Source organism: Neovison vison, chromosome 5, assembly GCF_020171115.1.
Source record: "Neovison vison isolate M4711 chromosome 5, ASM_NN_V1, whole genome shotgun sequence".
NCBI lineage: Eukaryota > Metazoa > Chordata > Mammalia > Carnivora > Mustelidae > Neogale > Neogale vison.
In genome coordinates, this window is record NC_058095.1 from 47,047,841 (window position 1) to 47,064,799 (window position 16,959).

The window sequence follows — 16,959 nt, forward strand, 5'->3', positions numbered from 1 at the left end:
GAATTCTTTGTATATTTTTACCAGTCATTTATCAGTTTATGTTTTACAAAGATTTTCTACCTGTCTGAGGTTTGTCTTTTCATGCTCTTCATGTTGTCTTTTGCAGAACAAAAGCTTCCCATTTTAATGAAGTCTAACATCGGGGACCATGCTTTTGGTGTTATATCTAAAAACTTATTGCCAAAACACAAGGTCATCTACATTTTCTTCTATGTTATCTTCTAAGGTTTTATAGTTTTATGTTTTACATTTAGGTCTGTGATACACTTTCAATTAATTTTTGTGAAAGGTGTAAAATTCTGTGTCTTTTTTAAAAAGGTTTTTTAAACAAATTTATTTACTTGACAGGCAGAGATCACAAGTAGGCAGAGAAGCAGACAGTGGGGGTTGGGCAGGGGGAAGCAGACTCCCCGTTGAGCAGAGAGCCTGATGTGGGGCTCGATCCCAGGACCCTGGGATCATGACCTGAGCTGAAGGCAGAGACTTTAACCCACTGAGCCACCCAGGTGCACTCCCCCTTTATTTTTGGCAAATGAATATCCTGTTGTTCCAGCACCATTTGTTAAAAGACTATTCTCTCTCCACTGAATTGCCTTTATGCCTTTATCAAAGATCGGTTGACTTGGGCGCCTGGGTGGCTCAGTGGGTTAAGCCGCTGCCTTCGGCTCAGGTCATGATCTCAGGGTCCTGGGATCGAGGCCCACATCGGGCTCTCTGATCAGCAGGGAGCCTGCTTCCTCCTCTCTCTCTGCCTGCCTCTCTGCCTGCTTGTGATATCTCTCTGTCAAATAAATAAATAAAATCTAAAAAAAAAAAAATCAGTTGACTCTGTATGGGTCTATTTCTAGGCTCTCTGTTCTGTTCCATTGATCTGTGTGTCCTGTCTTCCAACAAAGTCCTCTGTCTTGATCACTACAACATTATAGCAAGTCCTGAATTTGAGTAAAGTCAGTCCTCCAACTTTCTTCCTCCACTTCCTCCTTCTTTTTCAGTATTGTGTTAAAAATATACTGTAAGAATTTTCTGAATTCCTTAAAATTTCATGAGTATTATGCTTAAATGGCTATATAATATTTCATTATATGGATCTATAATATAACCAATAACCAATGTTGAATATAAAAACCTCAGAATATTTAATGTCTTATTTTTGTAAATGAAGATGAAAAGGTTATGTTAGCAGAGAAAAAAACTGCAAGAATGGTAGAATTACGAATAATTGAAGTTTTCTTCCTTATGTCAATTTTTATATTTTCCAAATTTTCTACAGTGAAAATTTTATTTATAAGCATTAATATTTATTTATAAATAAATACTAATATTTGTTTATAATTATATTTGTTTCTAAAAATAAATACTGTTATTTATAAATTTATTTATTTATTTATTTATATTTTTAAGAATTTATTTATTTATTTTAGAGAGAGAAAGAGAACAGGTTGGAGAGGGAGAGAGAGAGAGAGAGACTCGCAAGCAGACTCCTTGCTGACCATAGAGCCCCACATGGCACTCGATCTTATGACCCTGAGACCATGACCTGAGCTGAAATCGAGAGTTGGGCACTTACTGACTAAGCCACCCAAGTACCCCAACAATGCCTTTTTTATTAGACAGAAAGGTAAAATATGTTTGTGTTGTTTTCTAAAGTCTGAGCAATCTCTTTTTTTTGTTTCCCTCTATCAATCTATCTGAATACTTTAATGGTTGCATGGTATTCATATATGGATGTGCCATAATTTATTTACCTGTAATTATGTTACCACATTAATATATTGGGAGGAGCAGCACAGTCGTGATTAAGAGCTCAGGCTTTGGAGCCAGACTGCTTGGGTTCATCTCTTGGCTGAGCCACTCATTAGGTATGGAAACTAGGAGCAGTTTTTTAAAAAATATTTTATTTCTTTCTTTCTTTTTTATTTATTTATTTATTTATTTATTTATTTTTAAATTTTTTTTTCCAATTTATTTATTTTCAGAAAAACAGTATTCATTATTTTTTCACCACACCCAGTGCTCCATGCAAGCTGTGCCCTCTATAATACCCACCACCTGGTACCCCAACCTCCCACCCCCCCAAAAAATATTTTATTTCTTTATTTGACAGAGAGAGAGAGTACAAGCAGGGGGAGCTGGAGAGAGAGAAGCAGGCTCCCCACTGAGCAGGGAGCCTGGCATGGGGCTCAATTCCAGGACCCTGGGATCATGACCTAAACCAAGGGCAGACACTTAACCAACTGAGCCACCCAGGTGCCCCGGAAGCCAGATTTTTAAACTTTGTTTTCTCATTCAGAAAATGCGACAGTGGTATCTGCTTCACAGAGAGCCCAATGTCTCCTGATGTGGTGTGATATGATATTTATATATATATATATATATTTTTTTAAAGATTTTATTTATTTATTTTTAACAGACAGAGATCACAAGTAGGCAGAGAGAGAGAGAGAGGAGGAAGCAGGCTCCCCGCTGAGCAGAGAGCCCGACGTGGGACTTGATCCCGGGACCCTGAGACCATGACCCGAGCCGAAGGCAGTGGCTTAACCCACTGAGCCACCCAGGCGCCCCATATTTATATTTTAGAAATGATTTTGTTTTAAAGAGGTTGATCACAGGTGCTTGGTGGCTCAATTGGGTAAGCATCTTGCCTTTTGCTCAGGTCATGATCCTGAAGCCTGGGATCCAGGCCCATGTTGGGCTCCTTGCTCAGCAGGGAGCCTTCTTCTCCCTCTCCCTTGCCCCTGTTCCCGCACCTCAAAAAAAATAAATAAAATCTTAAAGAAAAAAAAAAAGAGGTGGATCACTTTACAGAAAACCCATTGGATAGAGTGGTAAGCTTGGTTAAATGAGGGAGGTAATATACTGAGGGACATTTAAATCCTCTTTCCTGGGGCCCCTGGGTGAATCAGTGGGTTAAGCCTCTGCCTTTGGCTCAGGTCATGATCTCGGGGTCCTGGGATTGAGCCCCGAATCTGACTCTCTGCTTAGCAGGGGGCCTGCTTCCCCCACTTCTCTCTCTCTGCCTGCCTCTCTGCCTACTTGTGGTATCTATCAAATAAATAAATAAAATCTTAAAAAAAAATTCTCTTTCCTGTTCCGTGGTGAGTAGTGTGTTTAGATCACATTCACTGTGAATAGCATTACCTTCTGAACTGAAGGGTGAATGTATTATACACTGATCTGTAATTTTCTTCTCTTAATATCTTTAGCAAGTTTAGGTATCAGAGTTATGCTGGTTTTATAAAATGAACTGGGAAGTGTTCACCCTATGAGTTTGTGTAAGACTGGTATTTCTACCTTAAATGTTTGATAGAATTAACTTGTGAAATCATCTGGACCTGACTTTTCTTTCTGAAAAGGCTTTTTAAAACTATGCATTCAATTTCTTTTATAGATACAGGGTTATTTGGATTTTGTATTTCATCTTGTATACCTTTTGGTAAATTGTGCTTTTCAAGAAGTTTGTCAGTTTAATCTAAATTGTCAAATTTATTGGCAAAAAGATGTTGATAATATTCCCTTATTATTCTTTTAAATTCTGTGAGTTTTTTTCTTAATATCCGTTCTTCATTCCCAATATTAGTAATTTTTGTTCCCTTTTTTTCCCTTGATGGATCTTGATAAACCTGTTAGGGGTTCATCAAATCTATTGGTCTTTTAAAAAAAACAACCAACAAACAATGAAAAAAATTGATTCCTGCCCTTATCTTTTTTTTTTTTAAGATTTTATTTATTTGACAAACAGAGATCACAAGTAGGCAGAGAGGCAGGCAGAGAGAGAGGAGGAAGCAGGCTCCCCGCTGAGCAGAGAGCCTGATGCGGGGCTCAATCCTAGGACCCCGAGATCATGACCTGAGCCAAAGGCAGAGGCTTAACCCACTGAGCCACCTGGGTGACCCGATTTCTGCCCTTATCTTTACTATTTTCTTTTTTCTACTTGGGATTTAATCTACTTTTATTTTTTAATTTTTATCTACTTTTATCAATCTACTTTTATATATATTTTTTAAGATTTTGTTTATTTTTTTGATAGATAGAGATCACAAGTAGCAGAGAGGCAGGCAGAGAAGGGTAGCAGGGAAGCAGGCTCTTTGCTAAGCAAAGAGTCCAATGCAGGGCTTGATCACAGGACCCTTAGATCATGACCTGAGCCAAAGGCAGAGGCTTAACCCACTGAGCCACCCAGGTGCCCCTATTTTTCTATTTTCTTAAGGTGGAAAATTAGACCATTGATTTTAAAATGTCCTTCTTCTCTATCATGAACATTTAAAACTATACATTTCCCTGAAGCACAAGAATCTATAAATCTTATAAATTTATGCTGTATTTTATAGTCATTCAGTTTGAAATATTCAGTTTATTCAAAAAAGGCTATTTCTTCTTTGGTTTCTATTCAGATTGTTGAGGCTTTTTAGATACCTCATTTTTACTAATTCCTAACTTAATTCTTTTGTGTCGAAGAACATATTCTGTAAAGTTTTAGACTTTTGGCATTTATTAAGACTTATTTTATGGCCCAGAATAAGGTACATTTTGGTGAGTATTCCTTGTGCATTTAAAAAAAGGTATATTTTGGGGCACCTGTGTGGCTCAGTCATTGAGCGGCTACCTTCAGCTCAGGTCATGATCCCAGGGTCCTGGGATTAGCCCCTCCATCGGGCTGTCTGCTTGGCAGGAAGCCTGCTTCTCCCCATCCCACTCCCCCTGCTTGTGTTCCCTCTCGTACTGTGTCTCTCTGTCAAATAAATAAATAAAATCTTTAAAAAAATAAAATAAAATAAAATCTTTAAAAAACAAAAATAAAAAAGGTATATTTCCCTTAAAATTGTATTATAAAAATAAATAAAAATTTTAAAAAAGTTATATTCTGCAGTTGTTGGATATTTCATCCTATGGATGTCAATTAGGTCAAAGTGGTTGATAGTGTCGTTCAGGTTCTCTATCTCTTTAGTGATTATTTGTCTAGTTGTTGTTTTAGTTTCTGAAAGAGGTGGTGGTAGATTCCCCAGCTATGATTGCAGACATATCTTTTCCTCACTTTTGTCCTGTAGAAGTTTTCCTCAAGTATTCTGTAGTTCTGTTGTTATGTGTGTATATATCTATGATTATATCTTCCTTATGACTTGGTCCTTAAGGATAATGAATATCCTTCTTTATCCCTGGTAATACTCTTGTTCTTGAAGTCTACTTTGTCTGAAATTAAAATAGCCATCCTTATGTTAGCTGTTTGCTTCTTTGTCACTTCCATTCTTTTCAGTCATTTGTGGCTTTATATTTGAAGTATGTTTCTCATAGACAGCATATAATTGGGTTTTACTCAGTCAAACATCCTCTTTCTTTCTTTTCTTTTTTTAATTAGGTCCCACACTGGGCATGTGGAGCCCAGTGTAGGGTTTGAACTCAAGACCCTGAGATCAAGAATCCAACGCTTAACTGACTGAGCCACTGAGATACCCCAAACATTCTCTGCTTTTTAATTAAAGTGTTTAGTTCATTTACACCTAATATAATTATTGTAATGAATAGATTTAGGGTCTACCATTTGCTTTTTCTAATTGCCTCAGTTTTGGGTTACAATTGCCTTGTTAAAAATTAATCAGATGCTTTTTAGTATTCCAATTTCTCTGTTTTTAAAATCTGTACCTTGTTCTTTTATTTTGTTTGTTACTTTTGCTCCAGTGATTACAATATCCTAAACTTGTCACGGTCCACTTAGAGTTAATATTATACCACTAAATGGCTTCCATTTATCCACCTCCCCATCCTCTGTTCTATTGTTGCCATATATCTTACAAGTACATATGTTATAAACTACAAAAGGTAGTATTTGTCTGTGCTTTAAATTGCCAGTTTTCTTTTGAAGAAATTAAGAAGAAGGGGAAAAAGGTGATAATGTTTTATATATACTCACATACTTAACATTTTGGTGCTCCTGTTGATCTGAGTTTCCCACTGGTGCCTGTGCTCTTCATCTCAGTGAATTTCCTTTAGATTACTTATAGTGCAAGTTTCCTAGCAAAAAATTTTCTCCTTTTTTATTTATCTGGAAAATGTCTTTATTTTGCCTTCACATTGTGATGACTGTTGTCACTGGATATAGAATTCCAGATTGATGGGTTTTGTTTTCTTTCTCTTTTCAGCACTTTAAAGGTGTCATTCCAGTGTCTTCTGGCCTCCATTTTTTTTTAAAAGATTTTATTTATTTATATGACAGAGAGAAATCACAAGTAGATGGAGAGGCAGGCAGAGAGAGAGGGAAGCAGGCTCCCTGCTGAGCAGAGAGCCCGATGCGGGGCTTGATCCCAGGACCCTGAGATCATGACCTGAGCTGAAGGCAGCGGCCTAACCCACTGAGCCACCCAGGCGCCCCTGACCTCCATTATTTTTGATGAAAAGTCACTTTTATTCCTATCCTTATTCTCCTATATATAATGGGTTATTTTCTCTGTCGCCTTTGAAATTTTTCTCTTTATATTTTGTTTTTAGCAGTATGACTGTAATGTACCTACATTTAGTTTCTTTGTATTTATCTTATTTGATGTTTGCTGAGCTTCTTGGATATGTAAATTGATTTTTTACCAAACTTGGGAAATTTTTAACTATTTTTTTCTTTTGATCTTTTTTTTTTTTTTTTGGACCCATTCTCTTTCTGCTCTTCTGGGACACCAAATGTATCTAAGTAATGGCATTTGGTGTTGTCCCACATTCCACTAAGCTTTGCCTGACATTACTTCTCAGCTACTCCACCTTACAAGGTCTGGTTGTGCCCTTAGATGAAAAGCTATAAAAGTGCAAGTCTTACTCTGCAGTTCCTTTCTTTCAGGATCAAATCTTTAAATTTCTGACTGCTTTTGGCTACTGTTTGGTGCCTTGAAATTGTTGTTTTTAAATATTTTGTGGAAAGTTCCTATCTGTACAAAAGTTAGTCCAACACAAGTTATTATTCTATTGTACCTAAAAAGCTATTGATCTTTTTAAAAAAAAATATATTTTTTATTTGACAGACAGAGATCACAAGTAAGCAGAAAGGCAGGCAGAGAGAGAGAGAGGAAGGGAAACAGGCTCCCTGCTGAGCAGAGAGCCCAATGCAGGCTGGAAAGCAGAGGCTTTAATCCACTGAGCCACCCAGGCACCCCAAAAAGCTCCTGATTTTTAAAACATTTACCTTTTGGCTACCCTACCAAATTCTTAAAATTCCTAAAACTTTTCAAGTTCATAGTTTTAAGGTTGTGTACATTTGGTTATAATATCTGGACATAATGATAATTTTTTCCCTTCTTCAGCTTCTTTTTCTCCAGAACAATACTAATTAGTAGTGGGAATAGCTGACAAACCAGTCTTGTTCTTTAATGATAATGACTTTGGTTTTTCAGGCATAAATGTCATATATATATATATATATATATATATACAAAGTAGGTATTCTTTTACTTCTATTTCATACAGTTCTGTCACAAATAGATAATAAATATCATCAGGCAAGGTTTTGCCATTTATCAACCTGCTTGTATAGATCTCTTTTTTAAACTACTAAGTAAATATATAATACATCAATAATATTCAAACATCTTTAAATTCCCAAGATACATTTCATTTTACTGCTAAGTCTGACTTACTAGTACTTTACTTAGGATTTTTGTATCTATATTAACTTTATTTTTTTAAAGATTTTATTTATTTATTTGATAGAGGGATATGCAGTGAGAGAGGGAACACAAGCGGGGAGGGGGGCGGGTAGGAGAGGGAGAAGCGGCCTCCCGCGGAGCAGGGAGCCTGATGTGGGATCATGACTTGAGCTGAAGGCAGACGCTTAATGACAGAGCCACCCAGATGCCCCTCTATATTAACTTTAAACTGATTCCTTTTTTATGCCCTTTTAGACCTAGTGTTATGCTGGCTTATAACAAATTATTAAAGAAACATTCTCTTTTTAAAAAAATTTTATTTATTTATTTGTCAGAGAGAGCACAAGCAGGGGAGTGGCAACCAGAGGAAGAAGCAGGCTCCCCACTGAGCAGGGACCCCAATGTGGGACTCGATCCCAGGGCCCTGGGACCATGACCTGAACTGAAAACAGACGCTTAACTCTCTGAGCCGCTCAGGCATCCCAAGAAGCATTCCCTTCTGTGCACTGGGATAGTTTATGTTGAATGAGAATGATTTGTTACTTAAAAGTTTGAAAGATATCCGTACAACTATATGAATCTGAACTGGGTTTTTTTGTTTGTTTGTTTTTGTTTTTTTAACAATTTGACAAACTTTTCTTCTTTTCCCTAGTTATTAGATTTTTCAGGATTCAGGTTTTCTATTTCTCATATCAGTTTTAGAAATCTATATTTTTCTTGGCAATTGTTTCATGGTGGTTTTCAAATTTATTTACATTGGCATTTTATTTTGTTTACATAGGCCCTTATTTTTGAAAATAAACTTTCTAAGGGGAAAAATGATACCCAATATAATAAAATGCAGATTATATAAAAGCACGAAGAAGAAAATTAAAATAACTTGAAATCTCACCAACTTTATAAAATGTTTCATTATCTTATTAGGAATCCTGTATTTGTTGTTGCTCCCTTTTATTCTGCTTCAGTTCTGTATATTTGTGCTTTCTTTCCCTTTTCCTTGATTGTATATGCTAATACTTTATCAACTTATTGGATTTCCCCCTCACCTCTGAAAATTCACCTGTTAAATGCTTATTTAGCATTTATACTTTTTTTTTCACTGCTTTTAAGGTCAGTGATTTTTAACCACTAAGTTGTACAATGGAACCTTTTTCAAAATTAAAGTCTCACATGAAATCACAGTTTATAAATAGATAAAAGCCAAGGGCTTGTGATTAAGGCATAGGGGAGGGAGGGAGTTTCCCAGAGTCCCTTTCACTTGACCTGCTCTTTCTCTTCCTTATCAGAGGGTTGTGACTCTATAGAGCACTGTTAGCCACTCTTCTGATTTATTAATTCTGTTTTTATCTTTATTGTTTCCGTCTTCCTATTTTCCATAGGCTAGTTTTATTGCTCTTTTCTGATTTCTTGAGTTTGGCGTTTTAATCTTATTTAATACTGGAAACACTTAAGTCTGTGAATTTATCAGCACAATGCTGGTTATAACTTTTTTAAAAATTATTTTTATTAACATATTATTTGCCCCAGGGGTACAGGTCTGTGAATCATTAGGTTTACACATTTCACAACACACACCATAGCACATACCCTACCCAATGTTTATAACCCAGCCATCCTATTCCTACTCCCCCACCCCCCAGCAACCCTCAGTTTGTTTCCTGAGATTAAGAGTCTCCTGTGGTTTGTCTCCATCCTGATACCATCTTGTTTTATTTTTCCCTCCTTAGCCCCTCCAACCCCCCAACCTGCCTCTCAAATTCCTCATATCAGAGAGAACATGTAATTGTCTTTCTCTGATTGACTTATTTCACTCAGCATAATACCCTCTAGTTTCATCCATGTTGTTGCAAATGGCAAGATTTCATTTCTTTTGATGGTTGCATAATATATATATATATATATATCTCACATCATCTTTATCCATTCATCTACTGCTGGACATCTAGGTTCTTTCTATAGTTGGCTTTTGTGGACATTGCTGCTATAAATATTCAGGTGCCCGTGCCCCTTTGGATCACTACATTTTTATCTTTAGGTATATACCCAGTAGTGCGATTGCTCGGTCATTGGGTAGCACTATTTCCAACTTTTTGAGGAACCTCCATACTGTTTTCTAGAGTGGCTGCACCAGCTTGTGTTCCCACCAACAGTGTAGGAGGGTTCTCTTTTCTCTGCATCCTCGCCAACATCTGTCGTTTCCTGACTTGTTAATTTTAGCCGTTCTGACTGGTGTGAGGTGGTATCTCCTTGTGGTTTTGATTTGTATTTCCCTGATGCCAAGTGCTGTTGAGTACTTTTTCATGTGTCTGTGGACATCTGGATGTCTTTGCAGAAATGTCTGTTATGTCTTTTTCCCATTTCTTGATTGGTTTATTTGTTCTTTGGGTGTTGAGTGTGATAAGTTCTTTATAGATTTTTGGATACTAGCCCTTTATTTGATACATCATTTGTGAATATCTTCTCCCATTCTGTCAGTTCTTTTGGTTTTGTTGACTGTTTCCTTTGCTGTGCAAAAGCTTTTGATTTTGATAAAGTCCCAGTAGTTCATTTTTGCCCTTGCTCCTCTTGCCTTTGGCAATGTTTCTAAGAAGAAGTTGCTGCGGCTGAGGTCAAAGAGGTTACTGCCTGTGTTCTCCTCAAGGATTTTGATGGATTCCTGTCTCAATGTGAGACATTGTGTTTCATCCATTTTGAGTATATTTTTGTGTGTGGTGTAAGGAAATGGTCTAGTTCCATTTTTCTGCGTGTGGCTGTCCAATATTTCCAATACCGTTTGTTGAGGAAACATTTTTTCCATTGGACCTTCTTTCCTGCTTTGTTGAAGATTAGTTGACCATAAAGTTGAAGGTCTATTTCTGGGCTCTCTATTCTGTTCCTTTGATCTCTCTGTCTGTTTTTGTGCCAGTACCATACTGTCTTGATTATTACAGCTTTGTAATAGATTTTGAAGTCTGGATTTGTGATGCCACCAACTTTAGCTTTCTTTTTTAACGTTCCTCTGGCTATTCGGGGTCTTTTCTGGTTCCATATAAATTTTAGGATTATTTATTCAATTTCTTTGAAAAAAGTTGATGGTATTTTGATAGGGATTGCATTAAATGTATAGATTGTTTTAGGTAGCATAGACATTTTCACAATATTTGTTCTTCCAATCCCTGAGCATGTAATGTTTTTCCATTTCTTTGTGTCTTCTTCAGTCTCTTTCATGAGTACTTTATAGTTTTCTGAGTATAGATTCTTTGCCTCTTTGGTTAGGTTTATTCCTTGGTATCTTATGGTTTTTGGGTGCAATTGTAAATGGGATCGACTCCTTAATTTATCTTTCTTCTGTCTTGCTGAATGCCGGTTATATCTTATAATATTTTATTCAATCTATCTTCTTGGTAGGTTGTAACTGTAGTTTTATGTTTTCTCTCTGACCCATGACATATGTAGGAGTGTGTTTTCAATGTCTAGGTGTGGAGGAGTTTGTTTACTCTTTTTAATATTAAGTTCTGACTTTATTTTATTCTTAAACACAGAATTTTTCCTTTAAAACTCTGTAAAGCTTTCATCTTCTGATGCTTATTTTGTGGAGAGGCCATTTTGACTCGGTCGTTTGTAGGCAACTTATTATTTTTTTGTCTGAGTCCTTGAGGGATGTTTTCATTTTCCTTCAATTTTGAAAGTTCAGAAAGATATGTACAGTTGTTTTTCGTTCATCCTTCCTTCCTTCTATTCTTTTCTTTTCTTTCTTTCTTTCATTTTTAATAGCTTCATTGAGATACAGTTCATATATCATGCAACCTACCCTTTAAAGTGTACAATTCGTGGCTTTTAGTATATTCACAGAGTTTTGCAATTATCACTACAGCAAATTTTGGATCATTTTCATTATCTCAAGAGAAAACTTGAAATCCTTAGCCTTCACTCCCCAACCCCCCACCCTCCTGCAGCTGTAGGCATCCACTAATCTACTTTCTGTTTCTATAGATTTGCCTATTCTGTATATTTCATGTAAATTGATTTATATAATCAATTGGACCTTGTGGCTAGTTTCTCTCACTTACCATAACAATTTTAGAGATTCACCTATATTGAAGCATGTATCAGCATTTCATTTCTTTTTATTGGTGAATAATATTCCATTGTATAGATATATTACATTTTATTTATCCATTCATCAGTTGATGGACATTTGGGTTCTTTCCCAAGTGGGAAAGAACATATGGGCTATTAAGAATAATGCTGATGGCATGCCTGGATGGCTCAGTTGGTTAAGCAGCTGCCTTCGCCTCAGGTCCTAATCCTGGATTCCCAGGATTGAGTCCTGCATCAGGCTCCTTGCTCAGTGAGGAGTCTGCTTCTTCCTCTGACCTTCCCCCCTTTTGTTCTCTCTCTCATTCTCTGTCTCTCAAATAAATAAATAAAATCGTAAAAAAAAAAAAGGAATAATGCTGCTATGAATGCTTGTTTTCATTTTCTTGGGTATATATCTAGTAGTGGAATTACTGGGTCATATGGTAGCCCTCTCTTTAGCATTTTGAGGAACTGTAAGACTGTTTCACAAAGCAGTGACACCATTTTACATTCCCAACAGCAAAATATGAGAGCCCCAATTTTTCTACATCTTTGACAGCATTTATTTTTTAAAAAAGATTTTATTTATTTCTTTGACAGAAAGAGATCACAGGTAGGCAGAGAGGCAGGCAGAGGGAGAGGGGCAAGCAGGCTCCCCACTGAGTAGGGAGCCCAACGTGGGGCTCGATCCCAGGACCCTGAGACCATGACCTGAGCCAAAGGCAGAGGCTTAACACACTGAGCCACTCAGGGCCCTTGACAGCATTCACTTTTGTCCATATATTTGACCATAGCCATCCTAGTCACTGTGAAGTGCATCTCATTGTGGTTTGGGTTTGAATTTTCCTGATGACAATTGATGTTGATCATTCTTTCACATGCTTGTTGGCCATTGGTATATTCTCTTTAGGTAAATGTCTGTTCAGATCCTCTGCTCATTTTGAAATTGAATTGGTTGTCTCTTTACTGTTGAGTTGTAAACGTTCTCTATATATGCTACATATAAATCTCTTACCAGCTATATGATTTTCAAAAATTTTCTCATATGGGTTGTCTTTTCACTGCTTGTTGACATCCTTTGAAGCACAATAGTTTTTAAATTTTTGATGTCCAATTTCTTTTTTCTTTTGTTGCTTGTTCTTTCGGCATCGCATCTAAGACACCGAATTTTGGAAATATTTTCTAATCCAACGTCACAAGGATTTATGCTTGTTCTCTTCTAAGAATTTTGTAGTTTCATATTTTACATTTAGGTCTTTGATTGAGTTTACGTTAATTTTTGTATGCTGTGTGACGTGGGGATCCAACCTCAGTGCTTTGCATGAGGATATTCAGCAGTTCTAGAACTATTTGTTGAAAAAACTATTTCTTTTCCTATTGAATTGTCTGGGCATCCTTGTCAAAAATTTATTGACTATAAATGTGAAGGCCTATTTCTGAAGTTTCAATTTTACTCCTTTGATTTATGTAACTGTCTTTATGCTCATACTATATTGTCTTGATTACTGTAATTTTGTAGTCAGTTTTGAAATCAGAAAATATGAATCCTGGGGCACCTGGTTGGCTCAGTTGGTTAAGTGTCTGCCTTTGGCTGAGGTCATAATCCCACGGTCCTGGGATCAAGTCCCACATTGAGCTCCCTGTTCAGTGGGGAGCTGTTTCTTTTTCTCCCCCAGTCCCTCTCCCTGCCTCCCCCTAATTGTGCTCTTTCTCTCTCACTCCCTACCCCCCATTCTCTCTCAAATAAATAAATTAAATCTTAAAAAAAAGAAAATGTGAATCCTCCAGAGCTTTTCATTTTCAAAATTGTTCTGGCTATTCCGGGTCCCTTGAATTTTCAAATAAATTTTAGGATTAGTATATCAATTTCTGCACAAAAGCCAACTGTGATTTTTATAGAGATTCCATTAAATCTTTAGATCGATTTGCGGAATATTGCCATCTTAACAATAGTAAGTCTTGGGGTGACTGGTGACTCAATTGTTTAAGCGACCGCCTTCTGCTCAGGTCATGATCCCAGAGTCCTGGATCGAGTCCCACATCAGGCTTCCAGCTCCGCAGAGAGTCTGCTTCTCTCTCTGACCTTTTCCCCCTTACTCTCTCTCAAATGAATAAGTAAAATCTTTAAGAAACAAACAAATAACAATAAGTCTTTTCATCTTTGAACATGAATGTCTTTCCATTTATTTAGATCTTTAATTTCCTTCAACAATTTTTTTTGCAATTTTTAGAGTTTAAATCTTCTGCCACTTCTGTTAAATTTATTTCTAATATTCTGTATTATGCAATTTTAGGTGGACTTTTTCTAATTTCATTTTTGTTTTGTTCATTGTTACTCTATAGTTGTTTTTTTGTATTAATCTGGTATCTTGCAAACTTACTGAATTTGTTTATTAGTTCTAGTAGTTTTTTAGTGGGTTCCTAAAAACCCCTTTAGTGGGTTTTCTATATAAAATATTGTATAATCTGCAAGTAGAGATAGTTGCACTTCTTCTTTTCTAATCTGGACTATCTTAATTTCATTTTCTTGTGCAATTGCCCTGGGTAGCACCAGCATCATGTTGAGTATACAGGGTGAGATCAGACATCCTTGTTTTGTTTCTGATGCTAGAAAGAAAGGGAAAGCATCAGTCTTTGACCGTTAAGTATGATGTTAGCTATGGGATTTTCTTGTAGCTGCTTTTGATCAGGCTGAGTAAGTTTCCTTCTATTCTTAGTTTGCTGCATATCTTTTATCTTGAATTTTGTCAAATGCTTTTTCTGTCTCTATTGAGATGATCATGAGGTCCTTGTCCTTTATTAATAGGTGTATTCTTGTGTTCATTCAATTTTGGGTAGTGTTTATTTTAATTTTTTAATTCAACTTCCCATCTTTTCATTCTTTAGCCTTCAGAGGATTTTAAAGGAACCCATTAAATGACAAATGCAATACATGTCTCTTGCATTTGTCATTTAATGGGTTCCTTTAAGTAATGTCTCTTGACTACATTACTTCCATGTAAGTCTTGGAAGCTGATGGTGGTCTTCTGTGAAATTGTTAATTTTCGAAATTTATACCTCATCAAAAGCACTGGTGATGGTTATCTAGGGTTTTGTTGTTGTTGCTGTTTTGGTGGTGTTGAATGGTATGAATGTAAAACAGATTTTTTACCATGCTTATGTAACCCAACTGTATAAATTCATAACATTATTTTGATAGCACATGTGACACAGTTGTATATGGTATGCACTGCTTTTGGAGGTGGGAAATTTTGACTGTGTCATTTATATACTTTTTAGGGACAATAACCCTTTTTTGCATAATAAAGTATGTAGCTGGTATTTCTGGCAATTGTAATCATTATCAATGTACTTTGCCTTTGAAAATATCTAGATGCCCCCCACTTCTTTCAACATAACATGATTTGTTTCATATTATATATTTCTATCATGTCCCTATTTTATAATATATGTTCACATTAATTGCAGTTTCCTTCTGTTGGTCACATTTTTCTTTTCCATGTGAGTTCCTTCACTTGGTTGCATTGTCATTTTCATTGATGATGCATTTGCCAATTAATTTTTCTTCTTTGAATGCCTGCCCTTTTTGTTCTGGACTTTGTAGTTCAGCTCTATTTTTTATTTCAGCTCTATTTACTGGTGTTTCTTTCTCGTTTCTGTTGGCCTGTGACCTTCTATGACTGGTTTGTAATATTTATAGGGTTAGGAGATTGACAGTCTCTCCTCTGCCATCAGAGATAATGAATATTTTCACGTTTCTTTGAATGGTTTAGAAAATGGTTATTTTTTGTGATTAGTAAATGCATTAGCATCCCAAATTTATAGCAAGGTCTTGGATCATCAGAAGACATCGCTTATAGTGCTACTTAAAGTTTTATTCATTTCTTATTCAGGTCAAATATATATAACATAAAATTTACTGTTTTATCCATTAGTAAATATGCAGTTCTGTGGTGTTAAGTACCTTCACATTCCTTTGCAATTTTAAAATTTTTAAACAGAAAATAATACCCATTTCTTAATCCTTCAGATTTTCCTATTTCTCACTCAATACTTCTTTTCTGTTGATCAGCTTTCTTTTTCTTTTAGATGCTGAGGAGTTTTTGGGGGAAGGTTTGCGGAATGAAAATCTCAGTGCTACTGCGAGGGACCACAGAGACCACATTCTACGGGGCTTCCAGCAAGTCAAAACTAGGTTTGTATAAACTGGGTCCATTTCGTGTCAGCTTTGAAAGAAATCATAGTCAGTAAAATCTACTTTCATAGTGTATCAATTAACCAGGCAGGACACACTTATCACAGTTCTTTATCCTTGACAGAGACTTAATAAATTTTTACCGAGTTGAATTGGAGGTAGGCAGGCATGGTTAGTGTAGCTAGCTTACCGGAATAAAAACATTTTCATAATTATGTATCTTATGATAACAAATCTGCTTTTAGCTTTAGATTGTTATGTTCATCTTTATTAAATGTTTTTGCAAAATGTGTGAAAAGCTAAACATTTATTCTTGTCCAAACTACCAAAGGATAGATGTTAGGCAGTTAGAGAGAATTGATTTTTTTTAAGTATTTTTTTTTAAAAGATTTTATTTATTTATTTGACAGGCAGAGATCACAAGTAGGCAGAAAGCCCAATGCGGGGCTTGATCCCAGGACCCTGAGCCAAAGGCAGAGGCTTTAACCCACTGAGCCACCCAGGCTCCCCGAGAGAATTGAGTTTTGTTATAATTTTTGGTTCTGATTTTACTTCCACAACTCCTTTCCTGATAGAAAGCCTGAACCATACTTATTCAGTTGGTTCTTTGACCATACTGGAATGTTTTAGTCTCAGACTGGCTTGGAGTATCATACTCAGTGATTTTTTAAAATAAGAGGTCCTAACCTAATTTGTGCCTTTTAGAATGTGAGCATCTGGCAGATACATATACTTTCTAGGGAGAGAAAAAAAAAATAAAAATTTTCTTTTATAATATATTTCCTGGCCACTTTTTGCTTGAGTTACAGCAACTGAACGAGAATTGGGGATAAGTTGAATGTTATTTTAAGCTTTCTCAACCCTATGGCAATGTGGTTCAGAATGTTTGGACTAAGCACTCTTGGAAAAGAGAGAACATCTTTAGGGTTATGACTGGGATTTAATTTGTGTGTCTGACTGATCTGAGCATCTACTTTAGAAACCTCACTGAAACTCCTTAAAAGCAGGGAATTTTGTCTTTTGGAAGGGCACAGCCAGAATCTATTCCCTCCAGAAATGTGAGACAACCTCACAAGATGCCCTGCT

At 36.3% G+C, this 16,959-nt stretch overlaps 1 protein-coding gene across 1 annotated transcript in view; it reads left to right on the plus strand.

Annotated features, from left to right (window-relative positions):
- SKAP1 (src kinase associated phosphoprotein 1) overlaps positions 1 to 16,959 on the plus strand; it is a 268,220-nt gene that overhangs the window by 4,033 nt on the left and 247,228 nt on the right. The window contains exon 2 of the mRNA XM_044250249.1: positions 15,751 to 15,873. Coding sequence (XP_044106184.1) covers positions 15,751 to 15,873 — 123 coding nt within the window. The remainder of the gene's footprint in view (positions 1 to 15,750; positions 15,874 to 16,959) is intronic.